At 41.7% G+C, this 20,802-nt stretch overlaps 1 protein-coding gene across 1 annotated transcript in view; it reads left to right on the top strand.

Moving 5' to 3' along the window:
• Nucleotides 1-14,908, top strand: part of RCOR1 (REST corepressor 1) — a 139,608-nt gene extending 124,700 nt beyond the window's left edge. Inside the window, exons 5-11 of the mRNA XM_009999808.1 lie at nt 2,019-2,137; nt 5,626-5,704; nt 9,035-9,229; nt 10,170-10,247; nt 10,959-11,016; nt 11,561-11,790; nt 14,348-14,908. Of these exons, the coding sequence (XP_009998110.1) occupies nt 2,019-2,137; nt 5,626-5,704; nt 9,035-9,229; nt 10,170-10,247; nt 10,959-11,016; nt 11,561-11,790; nt 14,348-14,389 (801 nt within the window). The 3' untranslated portion in view covers nt 14,390-14,908. The remainder of the gene's footprint in view (nt 1-2,018; nt 2,138-5,625; nt 5,705-9,034; nt 9,230-10,169; nt 10,248-10,958; nt 11,017-11,560; nt 11,791-14,347) is intronic.
• Nucleotides 14,909-20,802: the final 5,894 nt, after the last annotated feature.

The following is a 20,802-nucleotide window of genomic DNA, read 5'->3' as shown; positions in this document are numbered from 1 at the left end:
CCTGAACGGGAACTGTTGGGATGTGTGCAGTTTTATTTCAAAGGAAGGAGAGGATGGGATGTATAATTTATTTAATTATGTCTTGAGAGTTTCTTAGTGGTTCATCACCGTGGTGAGATTTCTTTGCTCTCCTTTAGTAAAATGCCTCTTGAGTGTTCCATCAGGACCTGGTTTTGTTGGTTGTGACCCTTTGAAGTGAGCCTAAGCTGTTGCAGTCTGCTCAGCCTCTTTAAAGTACATGTGAAAGTCTGTGCTGCTGATGCTGCTGAGAAGTGAAAGGTGACTTGCCTCCCAAGTATGAAGGAAAACTGCCAAGTCCTTTTCAAAAGCTGGCAGGAAGAGGCTCATTCCCCTCCTGTCCTGCTTGAATGTTCCTTCACTGGCTTAGTTTCCAAATGTGGAGTCCTAGGGTCTCCCAGTCCCTTGGGTCAGATGTCAGGGCTTGCACATACTATGAACAGCTGACATAGTCTAGAGAGTTTTGGACTCGTGAAGGGTAAAGCTGTTTTCTTCGTTATTCTTCTGTTCTCACATAGAGGAAAAAAGAAGGGGAGGGAAATGTCTGGGGGGGAAAAAAAAAGAACTTAAAGTCCATCCTGTTGATTGGGTAGATGCCCAAGCAAGAATCTCTCAATTCACTTTGTGTGCAGAAGTATGACTGTGTCCCTGAATGAAGTGCATTCCAATACAGAGATGCCAAGCTCATGCACTATTCTCTAGGTAATGGTATTTTTTTACTGTTGCTCCCAGAAAAGCCATCCTGCATGAAAGGAATTAAACGGCCTGAAGCTTTGTGTTTAGCAGGAGGGATCAGTGGCTCTGGAGCACGCTAGTTGTTAGTTTATAAATGCTGCCCCATTAGCACTGGTGCAGCTTGGAACTGAGGGGAAAAATCATCAAAGCCAGAGAATGAAAAGTGAGTTCCATTATTTACCAGAGCTGTTTCTGATATTTTGGCATTCTTGGCATGTGTTTGTAGCTGAGTGAATGTTTGTCATGGACAGCCTCATCCCTGAGTTTGTTCTGTGGAACTCTTCATTCCAACGTACCAGCCCACTGCGTGGCTTTTGGCAACACCAGGTGGGCATAGCCCCTGTGCTTTGCCAGCCCAGAGGAGTTATGCCTGCATGCAGCTGTGGGCCAGGGTGGTAGTTCTGGTACCATCCATTATGAGGACCTAAAGTCAACCTTCAGTCTGAGAACCGGGTTTATCTCAAGTGTAGACTTAAGTTGTGGCATATGAATAAGAGAGATCTGGCTCTTGCTTAGTTTTGTTTTCCTCCCCACTTATCTGAAGCATGTTTTATTCAGTGAGAAGGGTTGAACTTTTACCCTGTAGAAGTCCTGTGTAAGAACATCCTTGCAGAGTACCTCAGAAGTAGAGGATGTGTCTAAATTATAGTTCTGTGATTTTTTTGGATGCAGACTTTCATAGCTACAGGGCAATTACTTTAGTGTAAGAGAACAAAAAAAAAATTAGATCCAAGACTTCTGTTTTCTTATATCCTCAGTTCACCATATGGTAACATTTCACCTTTTGAAAACATCTTCTGTTAAGACCTTTGAATAGACTTCATCATGGGAATGGTGTGTATAAGCCTTTTTAACTAAACATCAAATATATGCTTGGGATGTAGCCCACAATTCAGCAGTTCTTGTGTTTGCTTACCCATGCCTGTGTTGGCTTTTAAAACTGTTATCTCCATTTCAAGGCCCCATTTTGGATTTGCTTTTGCTATTTTATTTCTTTCTGAAGGAAACAAGCTACCCGGATGGTCAGTGGAGGCTTGTTGAGATGCTCTTTAGAAATTTTATTGTCCTAAATAGTAAGCACTAATCTAAAAACACTCCCCCACAGGTAATTTTTGGAAAGGCTGCAGAACTGCCTTGCTTGAGCCTTTGAGAGAATCCAGTGTAGCGAGATTCGATGTTTCTTGGCAAAACCAGACTGATTTTATGTGAACTCCTGGGAGTACTTTACATATAAACATATAAAAGGATACATGTTTTATTTGCAGCTTCCTGACAAATCAATAGCCAGCCTGGTGAAATTTTACTACTCTTGGAAGAAGACAAGGACTAAAACTAGTGTGATGGACCGTCATGCTCGTAAACAGAAAAGGGAACGTGAGGAAAGGTAGGTTTGCAATCAGAAAGGCTGTGTATTGACACACACTGATTTCTTTAGACTGTCTCAGAAATTCCTGCTAGACTGTAAGAAACTAGATATAGGATTTTCCCCAGAGTGTTTCCTGGTACCACACCTTCTTTCCCCACCCCTCTTCTCTGCTGTGCATGTTTTGCTTTGCTTAAAACCAAAAGGAATTTGTCTTCAGTTAATGCACTCCCTTTTTCAACACTGCAGTTCCTGATTGTCCTCTAGTGTAGTGGTCACTGTCCCATCACTCTCAAAAGCTCTTTCTCTGATACTGCTTGCAGGTGGAGAAAATGAAATTAAAACTGTTCACAAGCTGATTGGCACTGTTGTCAGCAAAGCCAGAAAAGCTGATAAGCAGGGCAGTAAAGGGAAGTAATGAAAGAGCTTGAAATCTGCCTTTATGTCCTCCATGTGAGTGAGAGAGGACCTGATGGGGAACAGGCTCCAGTGCAGCACCTGTTGGCCTGTGTGCAGACCAGACCCTTCCCCTGCCTTTTACTTAGAAAACTGTTACTGGTATAAGGCTGGCAGGCAATGCTCTATTCCCTGAGAAAGATGAAGTTCAGGCTGTGTTTTTCAGTGACTGGGAAGGAGGGTAGTACAGGGGAACTTAGGATGAGTTCTCTGGCAGAGGTGTCCCAAGGAGTGCTGGATGCATTAGGATTTGACTGAGGGTGGTGGTGTTTAAGAGGTTACTAGCCACTGAGCTTCAGCAGACAAGCTTGATTCCTTCTTGTGTAGCTTTGTCTGCAAGCTCACCCTCCTGGATACCCATGCAAGCCCTTGAAGGTAGGTCAGCTAGTGGCCCTGTGTGTATTGCTAGAAGTGTCTGCGCAGTTAGAACTGCCACTTTGTGACTTTGCCTAGTTCTGGAGCTGACAGACCCTCAGAAATGCCGTGGTCTTAGGTGTGTGTGAGGAAAAAAAGCCCCTCTGAACAGTAACAACTCCATCTGCTTGACACAAGTGCCTTCTCAACCTGTTTTAAAGTGCACTTAATGTCTTTGCAGGCCAAACTTGAGGTTTGTCTGGCTTTGTAAGACTCCTAGTGTAATTGAGCAAAATTCTGCAAAAGTTTTTCCCTCAAAGGAGTTGCTGTAGCACTTCCCAGGGAGCTGTTTGCTGGCTTCAATGCATATAGCTGAGCCCTGTTTGGGAAAGGGGGAGAAATGTGTTTGCAGGGTTGAACTGTACTGCAGTAGTGACTCACTCAACCTCTCCCATCTCTCCATTTGGTCAACAATACTTGCTTAATAGGCAGGGCCAGGGAGAATACTACAAGCAAACTTGTCCAGTATTTCGTTGACTTTCTCTGCCCTAGGACTCTTTTTCCATCCTGTTCTTTTCCCTTCTCTGCAAGCAAAGGCTGTCTTGATTTTTTTTTTTTTTTCTCTCCTTATCTTGCCTGTGTTTTTTAAATTTTCCTACTCATTTATAAGGTGGGAAAAAAAAACACTTACAAGGAGTATGTGTTAATCTCATATAGTATAGGATCTTTTAATACTACCTCTCTTTTTTTGTTCTGTGCTCATAAATGAAATTACTGGAATTCAGAAATTCACTTCTCTCATACCTATGTCTTTTTGCTGGGAAAAGGAACACATCAGACCATCTGGTGATTGGGAAAGAACTGTATGGGGCTGCCATGTGCTGTAATTTTGTAACCTTTGAGGAAAGCAGCTGGACTATAAATGTGTAATTTGGTTTACTTCTGTAGCAAACTAAGCACCAGGCCATCAGCTTGATGTTTGATTTCTCTTCTTCTCCTCCATTATGTAAAATAGTCAAACCCCTACAGCCCTGAACAGTTTGTCAGTGCAGCCATGCAAGGTGTGGAAGCAAAGCTGAGTGAGTTTGGGGTGCCTGAATTTTGAGGTTGTACTTTGCCATTGGATGTTGGCAAAACTTCAGAAATGGTCTTTAGTTAATAGTGATCATTGTCTAAAACTGCATAAATGCGTGGGTGGGTTTCAGTCTAGCTCATGTCTACGGGACTTGCTGGAATAGAATAGCAAATGATGAGCACAAGCAAAGTTCTTGGGGATTTGGCCTTTGCAGAAGGGCTGAAATCTGAACCTCAGTGAGAACACAAGGAAGTTCTTCTGGAGATGGGGTTAAGAGAAGAGGCAGTCTGAGGCATCTCACTCTAATACTGCTGTATCTTTTCTGTGGCTAGGTAGGGAAATTCCCCAACCCCTCAGATTGTCACTGAAATAGCTCACAGTGCATTTGAGACCAGATTTTTAGTAGCTGTTCTCAGCTGTATACAAGGGGCTTTGTGTGTGCAGCTCTGAGGGGAGCTGCTTGTGAGAGTATTCCCTGGAATTGGGATTACACAAACTAAGTATCTGTGAATGAGCTGGTGAGCTATGCAGGTTGGGATAGCAGAAATAGCTTGTACAAGTGCCTGCTGTTGTGAAGATGGATGCAAGGTCAAGACACCCAGCAGCACGTTCCTCCTTAGGCTGTGTCTGCAGCAGGGAGACAACTGTGAGCCAGTACCCCAGCTGTGCTCACTGGCACCTCAGCGCAGCTTCTGCTGGGCTTTCTCTGCACAGCCCTGTAGTGTGCTGGCCTTGCCATGTACCTGCACCAGATGAAGTTCCTCATCCCAGGCCGTAAAGTTTGACATGACAAAATAGTTTGTTGTTTTGTAGTTGGTTTTGTTTTTTTTAAAGGCAAAGCTTTGATTGGGTCAGCTTATTTCTTCCCTTTCCGGGCATTGTCCCAAATGGTGCAGTTAACTTTAGTGGTGTACAGTACAAAAATTCTAAATGGTGAAAATATATTTGGTTTAATGTCTGATTAAAATTCCAATGAAGCCAAACTCACCATGTGTGTCAAGGTCACTTAACATAGGGCCCCAATTTCATGCCTATTATTATTCTGTAAGTGGTAAACTCTTTCTTTTTGAGGGGAAAAATGAAATATGAGGCTGTCACTGAAAAAAATAAAACACCCACGAGTTTTTATGCTTATTCTTGAGGAAGTTCATCTTATGCATGTCTATTTTTCTAACTGTTAAGGAGTTGTAGGAAATTCATGTGTTAGCTGCTTGCTGTAGTTCCAAGTCTCTGTTTCTGTCTTGGTTTGCCTAAAGTTGAAATTCTCAGTATCCCATATTTTTTTAAAGAGAAGCTGTATAATCAACATAACTCATGTAATCAATTTCGTGTACTTTGCCTTCATCTGAGCACACTTATTTTGCCTAAATACACTACTGAGAAGTCTTCCTTTACAAAACGTTGTCCTTAGTATCTTTACAATTAAGACTTTCCTAACTTAAACAAAAAAAGCAAGCCAAAACAAAAAAACCATACTGCCTGACCTCCCTAAAAAATAATACCCTGGGAATAAAACTAAGGAAAGCTATTGGTCTTGCTTTTGCATCCATACATTTCTTGTGGCATGCTATGTACAAAAAAAGAGAGCCTCACTAATACAGAACTGTTTGCTTTTGTCTTCCAGTGAGGATGAAATGGAGGAAGCAAATGGAAATAACCCTATTGATATTGAAGTTGAACAAAACAAGGAGAGCAAAAAGGAGGTACAATTATTTTCTTACTACTGTACAAATGAAAGTGTTTACTTACTAGCTCCTTCACACAGAAGCTGACAGTATCTAATTTTCTCTATTTGTGCTTTGTATAGTTGTCATACCAAAAAAGAATTGTCTTCAGAATTATTCTTAGATCAAGACAATGATAGACAATTAAGTTGTTATGGATGGAGTGGGGAGAATTCAAGACTTTACCATCCCATGATAATGTACTGAGTTTTTAGCCTGTTTGATTCTCTCTTTGGTTATGTTGGCTTGAATCACCTTCAGTGATGATTGAAACCCATCTCACTGCATGGAGATGGAGTAGAAGCAACCTCCAAACTGGAAGGGGTCACTTGACTAAGTTGCAGCTGTGTGCTGCAGCTCTCCAGTGTGTCTTGTAAATAATTACTATCATCTCATAAGTACTTATTATTATTTATCATCTTGCTACCCATTATTTTAATCAAATTTCAAGCTTCAATTTCTCCATGAGGTCTTTGAAAGCTTGCATCCCTTCAATCCCTTTTATTATTGATTCCTCCCATACTTGCTGCAGAAGAGGGAAACGTAGTTCTTGGCCAACTTGGCTGCCTCTGTAGTAAGGCCAAATCGGAGCAGATGGATGATAGCTACCATCAAGACATGTTTGTAGAAAGTCTTGTATGGGAGGAGACTTCCTGCCATCCCTGACACACTTATACAGGTCATGGCACACTAACCCATCTGGAAGAGATGGCCAGAATTCATGGAAAGAGCCTGTGCAGTCTGTGTGTGCAGTGGCAGGCAGCCCTGTGGGACCTGTTCTGGACAGGAATTGTACTGGTGGGTAAAATGGAGCTGACAACCTGCGTAACCTATTTGGAGTTAATTTGGAGTTAATTTGATTTGATTTTGCAGTACCTGAGCCTGGGGCTGATGGAAAATGCCTTGAGAGAGAGAGCAGGTGTCCTGGAGGGGGATAAGTTCTTTCTTGATTGTTATGTTTCTTTTAATGATGTGGTCAGATTTGATGGGCTGGTGACGTACCACCAGCCCAGGACTTACGGTAAAAAACCTCCCTGTCCCAACCACACAGATATGGGGTTTTTTTCGGCTCTGGGGCATGTCAGTTACTGTATGACTTGCCAAGTAATACAGGGATTTCTCAGAGTATCTGAAATCTCTCATCTGTTTCCTCTTTTGGGAAATCATTGGAGGGGGAATCTTCCTTTTTTTTGTGTGTTTTTGTTGTTGTTCTTTCAGTGTGAATGCAACTGTTCAGGTTTCCTCAGATAGTGCCTCCACTGAGGTAATGAACTAGAGCTGCTTTCTCCACATCTACCCTGTTCCTGGAAATGCCTCCCATTTCATCCTTGCCTTTTACATGAGATAGCCTGGTATTTTTATTTTTACACAGTGAAGTCTGAGGTAGGGAGCCTTGTTTGTGTTGAGGGGTTTGCAAGACTGAGGTGCTCTGGATAGCAGTGGCAATATCTAAACAGAGAATCACTGCTAAATTATTGCATTTTAGTTCTCTCTAGTTTTCATGAATTGATTTAATTCTAGGAAGAAATGTGGCCAGAAAACCAAGAGTTTCCAAGATAGGTTAGACATTCAGATATTCAGAATCTGCACAATATCAACAAGGCCTAGAGGCGTTTGGAGCTGTCAAAAACTATTCTGCTGGAGATCTTGCTGCTTGTCCCCAATGGAAGAGAACTTCACAGTCTTTGAACTGTGTAAAATAATAAATTGAAACTATTTTCATTTTTTCTTAATGTTGAGGCACTGCAGGCATTGTGTTGGTCAACCTGCAGCCTGAACCTTTTGTGAGGCATTACTGCACAATCCTGTGAAATTCTGGATGTAGATAAAATATGATTTAAGTCTGAAATGTATATCCATGTTGAATAATTAAAAAAAAACACAACCCATAAACCAGCTCAGTTATCAAAGTGCTCACTTGCGAAGCAGAGTGTAGAGCTTACCTCACTTGTTCATAGCTAAACCAGTCTTGTTTTTTCTGCTTATCACTCCCTTCTGCCAAAAGAAATGGGATATCCCTCCTGCAGCAGCAATAGTTATCTTGCACCTGGGCTTGCCTTAGGCATCATCGCTCATGCAGTCCTTTGCACTAAAGAAGGGAAGAAAAAGGCTCAGAAAAGGCAGTTGTCCACTTCACTGCTCCTATGTGACTCTAGCCATTCAGCCCTTGAAGAGGCTGCAAGGTCTTATCTGCTGGCAACAGTGCTGGGATCCTCCAGTCCTCAGGAGGCAGAGCCTTATGCTTATGTGGGGCTTTGTGCTCAGTTCCCTGTGGGTTTGACTGCCTTTTCATGCTCACTAATGAACAAACGCCACAAACTGTGTGGCAATTACATGTAGCTACAAATTAGGAGAGAAACAATAGTACTAAGTGAAGCCAATGTGTTTAAAGCTGGCACTGGTCACGTAGAGGTTTCCAGATGTGCAGCTTCCCCCCTCTGCTTTTTCTTTCCTCACAACCCTTCTGTTCTGCGTTCTTGGCCAGGCTCCAGCCACTGAGTAATGACTCCTGGGTATGAGTTTCTTGTTGAAAATGATTCTGGAAGAAATGGCTTTGGAATTTGAGAATCAGATGTGCTCTTGGAGGATCCGTAGTATAGTGTCCTAGCTAATCTACCTGTTAGAGGTGTGTGCATAATTCTTTGCTTTAGACAGGAGGCATTAAAATAATGAGTAGTGTGTGAAATATTTCATTTTCCATAAGAGACGTAAATCTTATTTGTGGGTAAAACTGCATCAGTGTAATGAAAGAGCTGATATATCAGTGCTATGCAAGAGAACTTAGCTTCTAAGAAACTGTAATGATCTAAGAATTACTTTGTAGTTGTCTTGCTCAAATATCCCTAGCCTTTAAATCAATTTGTTTTATTCCTTCTCCTGTCTGACATGGAAAAACAAGTCTCTGTAAACTCTTCTAGTTGTGTTATTCCCTGGCTCCAAACTCCACTTTGTTTTCTCCTATGGTGTTCAGTAAGATTAGTATGTTCAGACCTGGAGATGAAAGCAAGAAGCAAGGTTTCAGAATGTTTGAAAATAACTAGAATATTTAACTGGCATCTGTGTCCCAAAATGAGAGTGGGCAGAGAAGACAACCAGTGTTTCTGGAAACATTGAAAGCTGCCTAAAAGAAGGACAGATTTGTGTAAGACAGTGTTTGTATGACATAACACTTAAAGCAAAAGATGTCTTCCTGTCTGCAAGATAGCTGTTTAATTTTCCAATCTTTGATGATGGCTAAAAGTCATAGAATCACAGAAGGGTTTAAGTTGGAAGATCAGCTAGTTTTGTAAAATGACTACTGTTTGCCAGGTGCCGCCCGCTGAAGCCGTTCCTCAAGTGAAGAAGGAAAAGCACAGTACACAGGCCAAGAACAGGGCAAAGAGGAAACCTCCCAAAGGAATGTTCCTTTCCCAAGAAGATGTGGAAGCTGTTTCTGCCAATGCGACAGCTGCTACCACTGTGCTCAGACAACTGGACATGGAATTAGTCTCAATCAAACGACAGGTATGGATGGGATAGTTCATCTACTATTTTTGATGGCAATGCCTGTCACAGTTTGCGAAGTTCATAGGAATTTGTAGCTTTACAAAGCCACATCATTGTGGCTTCATTGACAAACTGCTAGAAACTAATGCGATCCTGTGTTTTATGTCTTTTATTTTGGACAAGCCTACTTTAGACCTAATGTGAAGCAAGAAAAACTCCATAGCCCTGACGTTTGTTATTGCTTAGGTTCTTGCAGTTGAGAATTCCCTATGTTTTAACTATTAACTTCCCTCAGAAGACATTGGTTTCAGCAGTATCTGATTTCCATCTGGAGCAGTCAGTTCCCTTTGCCTTTTCCTGCTTTACTTTTGGAACAGGCAGATTGTTTGTTTTATTCTTTCTTAGGCACCATACAAACTTTCCTCTGTACCTTTTGTTTCCCTTATGGACCTGCCTTTTAAACAAATGTTTTTCAGAGTTCTGGGAGTAAGGACAGCTTTACTACATGACTTTGTTTCCTAGATCTGAACATTTTCACTGTTTTTAAAGCAGAGATCTGGCTCTTTATTGAGCTTAATGGAATTGGTATTTTGGCCTGAAGCCTTTTTCTTGCTTCTCTGGGAGAAATGGAGCTCTCTAGCAGTCTTTGATTAATTGCTTGCTGTGAACAGGGCCTTTCTTCTTATATTGGGCTTTATACAGACCTGGAAGTTGGGGCAGTTCTTGCTCCAAATAACTTGCAGAGATGATAGAATAAATGAAGTGAGATCTCCTGATGTGCCAGCTGCTCGTGCATGCCTTTATTCCAATATAACAAACTTTCTATTTGGAAAATGGTGGTCTTGAGGAAAACTGGAATGCTGAGGTTGTGGGGTTCCTGCTGGGGCTGCTGGAAGAAAGCTTGTCCAAAGATTTATTTTTTTTAGTCCTTATTAAAGGGATGAAACTTTCTTTTCAGATTCAGAATATCAAGCAGACAAACAGCGCGCTCAAAGAAAAACTTGAAGGTGGTATAGAACAATACAGACTTCCAGAGGTAGGATAATTTTTTGACCCTTGTTTATTGTGGAGACAAATGCTAATCTGTGTTTACATACCAGGGTTATTTGTTTTGCCAGTAAACTTGGACCAGTGTCCTGTTAATTGTCAGTGTGAATCAAGACCTTTACCATATTCACTGTTGTTGTGTAATGGAAATGGGAGATGAGAAGGAAGTAAGAGCAGTGTTTAACATGTGGAAGTAGTTTGTAACAGAAGTACACGTATCTGAGGTGTACCATGTTTTGTCAGTGCTGTATCCATATGCCCTTGAGAGAGAGCTAGTTCCTCTGCTCTAAATACCGAGAAATGCAGGAGAGGATGTTGATGGCACATCTTTCTCTTGCCACGTGGTGCTTTTTCCCTTTTCCAATCCAACTCTGGCACCTCATGCTGGAAATAATTTGACCACGATTACAGAGGGTGTCTGTGATAAAAACAAGTAGGTGCTTTGGAAGAGCGTGGCTCTTGGTTATCTGCTTGGACCATTCCATGGCTTTTTGTATTACCGTGACTTGCAGACACTGTGTGTCACAGTGAACTGAATGGATGCCAGATGCAGTCCTTCATGCTACTAAAAGGAATTATATGGTTTGACTAGCAGTTAATTCCTTGTTGTGTTTCTTTGAGGTTTTTTTATGAGCTCAGATAAAAGTGAAAGTTGTTGCTTATGTAAATGAAGTTACCTATTATTTTTTTGTGTGTCTAGGTTGTTCAGAAATTTAATGCACGTTGGACCACAGATGAGCAGCTTCTTGCTGTGCAAGGTATGGCAGTACAAGTCTCTTTGTAGTTCAGGTGGTGATAAACAAGACTGCAGCCTTTCAGAGCTATTTCCCTTCAGTGGCTAATGAAGGATTTGACATTGCTGAGTACTAATGCCCAAAGAACAGAACTGAACAAGGAAACAATATCCCCCATTCCCCTCCTTGGGCAGTATAAATTCCATCCTAGGAATGTTTGCAAACGATCTCTGCTTGTCTAAGCCTTCAGAAAGTAAAACTCTACTGGAGTCACTGCTATGCTCTTTGCCTGTGTATCTTCTCAAGTAGTACAGGCAAATTTACACAGGTCTTCTAGATTTGGCTCTGCCCATTTTTACTACAGCTTCGCTTTCTTCTCTTCTCCAAAGCTGGGCTGGTCTTAACTTTGTCTCTTGCCCAATGTAGACTACTTTTTTTTTTTTTTTCTCCTGGATTAATCTGAGAAAGGCTTGAAATCTTGATGGAAGTTCAGCTTTGGATCCTTATGCCTGATTTGTGGTCTTTGTGGAAATAACACATATTTTTTTTTTCTATTTGTTGCTTTTAGCAATCAGGAAATATGGCCGAGACTTTCAGGCTATCTCTGACGTGATTGGAAACAAATCTGTGGTGCAAGTGAAAAACTTTTTTGTAAATTACCGACGTCGTTTCAACATAGATGAAGTTCTACAGGAGTGGGAGGCAGAGCATGGCAAAGAGGAGACAAACGGAACCAATAGCCAGAAGCCTGTAAAATCCCCTGATAATTCCACTAAAATGTCCGAAGAGGAAGATGAGGTAAATCCAATTTAAAAGTCACATAAGTTCCCTATCTGAGCTCAGTTCAGATAGGTATGTGTGTGCATAAGTATATACTTTTTGCAAAAGCCATTTTTGACAATCTTCAGTCTGAGCATATTTCACTTCCTCTGGATATACAGATTCCAGTACTGATTTTGGGAACTGGGAATTCCAGACTTACATGAAAGTGGAAAGAGAACAATTAATTTGCAATCCTCTGACAGTATCTGTATCTCATCAGCACATGGACATTTTAATGCCTCTTGCTGCCGAGACCCTATACATCTTTATCTCACTTCGATGGTTTCCCTGCACTCAGTTCTCCAAGCTGGTGTAGGTTTGGCTTTGTGTGACTGTGCAGTCTTCTGAGGCAAAGCTCACTCTTTCATTTTTGACAATGGAGTGGTTTCACCCAGGGGAAGGGAAGAAAGCTATGAACAAGGCAAATGTGTAAAGCTGTTCACTCTGGAATTACTTAGAGGCAAAGTTTCCTTGATTTTTACAGCAGTTTCTGTGAAGACAGATTCTAGAAACAGCCTCTCCTTGATGGAGCTTCACAGAGTTAATGCTTCTCCAAAAACAATGTGTGCTTAAAGTTAACGAAGAGACTGTAGAGTGTTTAAATATGAAAGTTAGTCACAAAAATGCAATATTAACACAGTTTCGCAAAGAAAACCCCACTAGAGGTTTGCATGTTAAAAATGTCTGATCTAGAGGCCCCTTTGGCCTAATTTTATAAGGCAGCTTGGCACAAAAGCTGTATCAATGCAAGCACAGTAAACAGCATAAGGTGAATTTTGGACTCACATGGACTGAAGACTTCTCAGTGTACTGTATATTTTTATTGCCCTGATTATGGTTGGCTCAGTTGTATGTTACCATACAGACATGCAGAGAGCAGAACTTCGTTGCTTCACAAATCCTAATAGTGTGTTAATTAAAGATGCATATATCTGGGGACTACCTCCAAAGGTGTGACAGATGAACAAAACCAAACTAAAAAAACTTGCCTTCTCAGAAAGATGTAAGTGAAATTGTCCCATTCTTCCAGAATTGAGAGACGGAGCAAAGAAACAGTGGTACTATTTCATAGCCACCCATTTGAAAGGCACGGCTCATGTCGCTGCCTTTTCCTGTGGCCAGTAGAGTTGTATCTGTTGGCAGTGCAGAGCTTGTCTTCTCTGAGCCCTCTGAAATTCTTCCTGGCTTCAGAAGCACCATTGCTCTTGAAAGTTATGTTCAAAAAAAGGGAGTCTCGCTCCAGATAGGAAGAAAATGTGTTGGGTTGCAGCAGGAACTGGAGTGTGCTAATGTGGACAATATGGGTACTGGAGCAATGAGGATCCCAGACAAATTAGCAGAGGAGGAGGAGGAGGGACAGTGGATGCATGACAGCAAGGTCTGTTGCAGTGGCTGGTAGAGCAGCAGTTATGAACCCCAGATTAGTGATGGAGATTGGCCAGGCTGGAGCCAACCAAGTGCTGAGTGGTGGAAGGGGGACCAAAGCAACAGACTGGTAGGAAGAGTTGCAGAGCCAAGAGAAGAGGCAGCTATTGCTGGAATCAGGCAGTTCACTGTGCCCTGCAGCACAGTAAGGGGTGAGAACAGAGCCTTCCTGCACCAGGCTGTCATCACAGGCAGGAGCCAGGCAGTGAACTGTCATCAGCCATGACATAGCATGTATATCTTACTCTGGCTCTAGTGGATTGTGGTTCTTGGTGAAACCCATTCTGCACAGTAGGAACTGATGTGTCATGGCTGGGAGGAAGAAGGTGCTGACAGCATGGAGGGGGTTTTTAACTACCAAGCGCGTAGTTTTTTCTAAAACTGCAGGAACTATGGACACAAGGGTGTTGCACAGTGGGCATTCCATGACCACCATGCTCTGAGCACATCAGGCATTGCCTCTCAGGTTGACTATTAATGTGGTGCTCCTGCCTTCAGAGGTGACACAAGCACAGTGCTTTCTGGGTGCCTGTCAGGACAGTTTTGGGAGCAAATGCTGTTGAGATTATCACGTAAGTGATCTATATGGCTAGGAGAGGGACTCCTTGCTCCTGAGCTGTGCAGCTGGTGCCTGCTGAGCACTTGCAGAAGCAGCTGGTGAAGTCAGGAGGACTCAGTCAGCAGTAGCCAGGAGAAGACTTTTGGCCTAACACTGAAGTCCCTCAGGTGTTTTCTCCCCATGCCTTGTCTGTCTGATCCCCCACCTAGTAAAAGCTTTGTCAGCCCTCTGACTGCTCTAAGCTTTCCCCCTTTGTATTTTCATATCAAGTGGCACATTTCCTTTTTTTTTGTTTGTTTGTTTTAATGGGGGAGGGGAGACTGCTGGTTATAAAGCAGCCTCAACTCTGGTGTGTTCATATCCCAAAAAATCCTGGTGTGGCTCAGAATAGGCAAAGCTGCTGTGATTCCTCCCATGTGCCAGGGTTGTCCATCTTGTTGCTTTCAGTACCGTGGACCTGGGGTGAAGTTTGGAGATGGAATAAAGCCTGTGTGTATTCATTTTTAAACTAAACGTCTCCTTTTTCTCCCCCCTCCTCCTTCCCTCCAGGCTACTTCTGTTCTTGATGTCAGATATGCATCTGCTTCGTGAGAAGGTGCTGTAGCCTAGAACAATTTGTGTTGACTACTGTGTTATCCAGGATATCAGGTATTAGCAAACCTCAGACAGCCATCTGCATCATATCTGTGGACAAGCAGCTATTACCAAAAAAAGGCAAACGCTTCCAGTCCTGTGCTACATCTGCCTTAATCTCCCCTCATTCCTCCATACTGCCTCCACTTTCTTTCAAAAGCACCCAGGTAGCTCAGTTCTCCATTTCATCAACGTCCTGCTTAAGCACGGGGATTTCTAGAACCAGAAACACCCGTCTGTAAATTTTGACCAACCTGCAAAGCAAGGAGCTCCTTAGCAGCCCCACAGTAACTCTACACATTAGGAGTTCTTAAAATACTTGGTCTGTAGGGTATAAGTACATATTGCTGCATGGCCTTGTGGTCTCCGCTTCCTGTGTATTCTTATGATGACACTATTATTAGTGAGCTTTCTATAAAGGAGAGGCCTGTGCACATGCCAGTGGTGTCAGGTTTGTCCTGTCCAGTGGTGTTAACAAGCAATCTTGAATAATACAAAGTGATAGGCAATGTTATTTCCTAAGGTTTGGTCAGTCCAAGGTTGTAAACATAACTCATTACACTTCTGGTTTGTGCAATTCTTTCCGCTGTATTTGTGTGTTCTTGCTTCATAGAAAGCTCCCTAATTGAGCATTTTATTCGTGTATATTCTAATGGCTTTTATTTAGTGTAAAAGGGAATACGTAACCTGAAACTGTTTGATACGCTGTTTAACCCCTGGCATTCAACATTTGCATTGTAACGTGTTAAATGAGTGCTACACAACTTTTTTTTTCCTGATCTTCTGCGGGATTAAGTCAAAACAACTTTCTCTGGTGCCTCTCCTTTTGGAATATGTGCCTTTTTACATTTGGCTACCATAGGTCACTTTCTGTCCCAGTGTCTCATTCCTCTTCAGAGCGCTGTTTGCCAAAGACATCAAACTGCTTCTCCCACTGGAAGTCTGGATGAGGGTTGGAGCACAAAATTCGACCTTCAAATAGTTTTTGGTCTCTTGGAAGTTTAATGGAGAAGAACTGGGTTAATTTCATTGGCCATTTTAACCCTTCTGAAGCACACATCGCTTCCATGTTCTGAACCAAAATATGCAATTTAGAATCTAAGAGGTGCTTTTCCAAATACTTGGTGCATGCAGCTTTCAGATCCCTAGTCCTCTGCTCAGATGGCCTGTGCTGTGGCCTATCTAGCTGGCTTGAACTGAAGCTTTTCTTGAAAGTCCTGTATGAGGACTTTGCAACTTGAACAGACTAGTTGCTGACTGCTGAGCAGACAGTGTTCAGAGAAACTAGAAGCAGCAGTATTACTTCTTGTCCAGTGGAAAGCTGCACAGTAACACTAGTCACAAAGCATTTAAAAATGGTTAATGTAATGATACTGAAAGAAACCACCAGGTATCTTTGCAGGTGGTAAAAAGGACCTTCTTTACCTCTCTTCCTCTACAGAGGGTTCAAGCCAAGATGGCACACAGCCATGTATGGCACCAGCTGCTCTTTACATGACCTGAAATGAGCTAGTCCATGTTCTGATCTGCAGCTGAGGTGCTGCAGCTTGGAGTCTAGCCCCAAACTTGGTGCTGATATTTGAGCTGTGAGGCTGTGCTGTGTTGTGTGCTGTGATGGCTCAATTCTCTGTACCTAAACGAGGTAGGCTAATGCCAGACTGCCAACAGAGCCAGCACCTCCAGCAGCACAGACAAACCCAAGGAAAGGCAGAGGACATAGTCTCATGGACCTCTGAGGTGGTCTCCTCCTTGAGTGCTGTGTGTATAAAGTAATTCAATGCCAGAAATTGAGCAACAACACAGACGATGGAGCAGATAGCCATTTCTTAGGGCAAGCTAGAGTGTGGAGCCCTAAAAGGGCCAGTTTCAGCAACTTTGCAGCTGTTCCTGAGCGGTTTCATTCTGGTAGCTCCAGATCCTTTGAGGTGATGGGAGAATAGAAGTGAACTATTCCCTATCCTTGGTATTGGAAACCTATAACCCAAAGTTGGTGGCAGCATTTCTGCTGTTGATGGCGGCTCTGATGGCAGCCCTGCAGATGTTCCTTCAGTCCTGTGCCAGTTGGAGTTGGGACTGTCTTGTGAGAAAGGACACTAGTTGTTGGCCAGTGTGAATTGGGATTAAAGGTGGGTGAATAGCACTGTGAATTCAGCCGACAGTTCTGGTGCAAAGCGATGCTGCTTATTAGAGATACTCTAGTATTAAACCTCCTGCACAGAGACAGGACCTCACCAGTGTGAGAGGGCTGTGTGAGCTTGCATCCCAGCTGGTGAAACTCATCAGGAGAGGCTTCTGCTGGTGAGTTAAGCTACCTGTGAAGAATTCCCATTGTTTCTTGCCCTCATCTCTGTCCATCTTATGATCAGAAAAGTTGTGTTTTGGCTTCATCCCCAAGGGGTAGGGGGAAACGTATAACTCATGATACTAGGAAGAATAAAGTTGTTCTTTTTCAGTTGACTGCTATCTTATTGTAGCTGATACATACAATATAATAGCACTGTATTTTAAACATTTAGTTTTTTACATTCTCTTTAACTATCTTTTTAAATGCGATAACATGATTTTAGCTTTTGAAAGTTTAAATGGTTTGGTCTTGTTTAGGTGAAGACCCTCTTTTTCCTTTTTTAAATGGGTCAAGCATTAGCTAAATCAACTGGTTGCATTCTGATTAGAAGGGTCCACAAAGATAACTGCATCAGATAGAATACTCACGTAAATTTTGTTTCTTAAAACTATCAATGTGAATGTCATAATTATATATATTTTGTGGAAAATGGGAAATTATTTCTCCTAAGTATAAGTTATTGTGCAAAATATGGTATCGTTCAAGAAAATGATAGCTCAAGTTTTAGTTTTAGAAATCTTAAAGATATAAAAGTGTATTGCATATGCATAAATAAATTTCATTTGTTCTATTTAATTTTTATGTAGTTGTGTAAAGTGCTAGGTAACTTCTTCTTTCGCGTATCCATTAAAACAACCTTGTTACTTGAATATTCGTGTTTAACTGGTTTGAAACAGTGATCAATTTTTGTAATACGATCTTACGACCAAGGGAAAAAAACAAACATGCCTCAGTTGTGCTTAACAATATAGCAACAATGTACAATCAGATGCTTAAGACCATAGTAGCCATTAACCGGTAGTGCAACCACAATGGTTGTCTTGATATATTTAATACCAATGGGGATAATGAATTCTTAATATATTTTTACAAGTTTGCAACCAGGAAGACCCCATAAATATCCACTAGAACACTTTTTTAATAGTTAATGTAAGAGTGAAACTCTTACTCTCTTAAAGCAGTCTCCTGACAAACATTTTTCTTTCCTGAACAATTACATCTGAAACATTATGTATTAAAATATGCTCATTGTCACTTTAAATTTCAGTTTTTATTCTCTCCATCTCTAAGATGCTGTTGGTATTCTTGCACACCAAATATGAGCCAAACAGTGCATTACACTAACTTGATCACTGGACTTGTGAACATAAATCTCCAAGTCAATGAAGCGCAAAAATATCGTCGGAGATTTTTCTGATAATACGTCTTTTTCAAATCTGTATTAAATTATGCATAACCCATTCAGCAATGAGTGGCCTGATACTTACTCTTTACAAAAAAAAAAAAGGGGGGGGGGAAATAATTTTTAATAGCTCCAGCTTGTCTTCAGCAAGTCAAAATCTAGTGATCTTGTGCAATGCCCCTAGAGCAAATACTTCTCTGCCACTCCCTGGATTAATGCAGCTTTTCCTGTTGATAGTAAAGCACAATTGCAGTAAAAGTTACAGTTCAGAAGATGGAAGGTCAGTATAGTCTATGCATGTTGTATAATAATGAGTGTTTACATTCATATTCTCCTAAAATAAAATTTATACTGGAGTGTATAGTATTCCATTATGTAGATTTTATCAATTTTGTTAACTGCTTATAGATTGCTTAAAAGAAGTTTTTTCAAGATTTTAAAAGATGTATAAGGTTAAGTTTGCAAATATAATGGAAATGCTGTATAGCTTTTGAAGTGATAAAATACTCGTTGGGATTTTAAAGAAAGTATGTTGTAATAATGCTGTTGTAAGTAATATTTGAAACGTCTTTTTTGCCTGTTTTCTATTATTCAGCACACTTACTGTGATGAATGTTCATAGCATTATAAAATTGCTTAGCCACTGAAAAGTAACATTTGGTTTTGGATTATTTTACTGTATGAGGAATTATAGTGGGGTAAATTCCTTTGTGAAATTCTACATAATTCATTTTTCTATGATTTCCAATGTTTGCTGACATCAAATAAAATTTTTTCAAGCCATTGATGTAATAAGATACATAGTAAAATCTTATTGGTGTAAAATGTGCTTCTGATATGTAATTGATCCTCTACCTTTCAGCTTTTGGTCAAGACAACTGACTGGGACTTGCCCCTTCCTGTATTTCATCATTTGTGTGTAGGTGTCACTGGAGCAAAAGCATGTGCTGCTGGAGTCAGTGGGCTGAGTCCCAGTCTTGGGAAACCCAAGCAGCCTTTAGTACGGTTTTCCCAGCTGGTGCAGTTTGTGTCAGTGGCTCTGGAGAGACTGATGCCCCTTTTTTTGGTGCTGTGGCATGTTCCTCTCCCCAGCCCTGCAACCACAGGCTCTGCGGTCCTGCTGGCATGGGCAGTGCTGCGCAAGACCACTCCAGTTTGAGAGGTGGTGGGACTGGGATGCTGGCTGGGCTTGAGGGGCTAGAACTGGGGTGTAGCTTGTAGGGCAGGGATGGAGACGAGCTCACAGTGTCACCACTTTTGTGTTGAGGATCCAAAGAACAGAACTGCTGGCTGCTGCATGCAAGGGCTGGCATGTGGCTGTACAGCCTAACAAGGTCATCATCTTTGTCCTGCAATGCAAACAGTCATTGGAAATACATGGGAAAAGGGGAATCTTACCTGTCAAGCCTTCAAGTGTGTAGCTGTTGCTATCACATATGCCTAAAATGACAGGAAGTTTTGCAGAGGGGTTGAACCTTGGGATTTTCAGTAAAGTAATATTTATCTTCATATTCTGGGTGCAACTTGGCACGAAATGCAGAAACACAGAGAAGATACTGAACTAATACTGCAAGGTCCTATGGTGGTTTCCAATGCTGCAGTGTATGGAGGGCAGGAAGTAGTCATGCCTTTCTTGTAAAGCAAGGGGGTGGGAAGGGAGATGGGCTTGGGGTTTTGGAAGCACATGACAGCATTTTAAAGAGCCGAGGGTGTTTCCTTGCTGGAAAGCATCTTTGTAATTTTCCCGTTGGCAGAGAACACAGTACCTGTACTTTAAGGTAGTGATCTGCTTTTTTAGCAGAGTCACTTGGCTAGAAGAATTTTTAGCCCTTAAGCTTCAACACAAAACCCCTTCCTGCCCATGTGCCTCCCCAACCCTAAAGCAAAACAGAGAAAAATAAAAAGATAACTTCCTCCCCTTTCAGTCTGGAGCAGGTGAGGAAACTGGGGCTGCCCAAACACATTCCTGAAGAATCTCCCGAGGAGTCCAGGAAGCAAAGGTAAGGGAGTAGTAGTGCTACTCATTTTAGAAACACAGGTGCTACATTTCTAACTTGTAATGGTACCTATTTGCAAATGGGAATGCAGTGTTAAATTAAAGCTGAAAATAATTACAATGCTGTATTTATGATTCTTGATAACCTGTTTGCTACACAAGCAAATTGGTATCTGATACTTTAAGACTTCAACACAGGAGGTTATCAGCACTCCAGCAACTACTGTGGTTTAAGACTTCACAGTCTGACCTTAATTAGTTTTGGACCTTAACTAAGAAGGGGAATATGCATATCTGGGGAATATGTGCATATGGGGAAACCTTACCTTCCAAAGCACATGCATGTTCTCCAGGTCTTCCCCAGCTCTGCAAGCTGTGGAGTACAAACACAGCAGCACTGAGCACTTTCTCCTGTAGCATAGGAGCTGCCTTGCAGGATGCAAGACAAGCTGGAGTTCAGGCTGAAGGGGAGGAGTTCAGCGTTGGAGCTGTTTGTGTGCTGAGATCTTAATCTAATCCCCAAAGTACCATCTTTATGAAATAGAACACTGTGAGCGTGGATTTTATTTCATAAACCAACTTCCAGTCTGAAAGACACAGCCTGATGTTTGAGAGAGAACTGGATATCTAACCTATGATCTCATTCCCCTCTGAACCATGCTCTGGTTTATCCACCCAAATCATCTTTGAACTAATAAGAACAAATGTAATTTCTGGTCTTCTAGTAAACAGTAAAATGTGTATGTAAAAATAAAACCAAAACCCAACAACAAAGAACCAAAACAAACCCTCTAAATGTTAGCAGAGGGCCTGCTGGAAGGGGTAGGAGAATTGTTTGCTTTTGCTGC

Source organism: Chaetura pelagica, unplaced genomic scaffold (assembly GCF_000747805.2).
Source record: "Chaetura pelagica isolate M959 unplaced genomic scaffold, ChaPel_1.0 scaffold806, whole genome shotgun sequence".
Classification (NCBI taxonomy): Eukaryota; Metazoa; Chordata; class Aves; order Apodiformes; family Apodidae; genus Chaetura; species Chaetura pelagica.
This window is presented reverse-complemented; position numbering and strand designations above follow the sequence as displayed.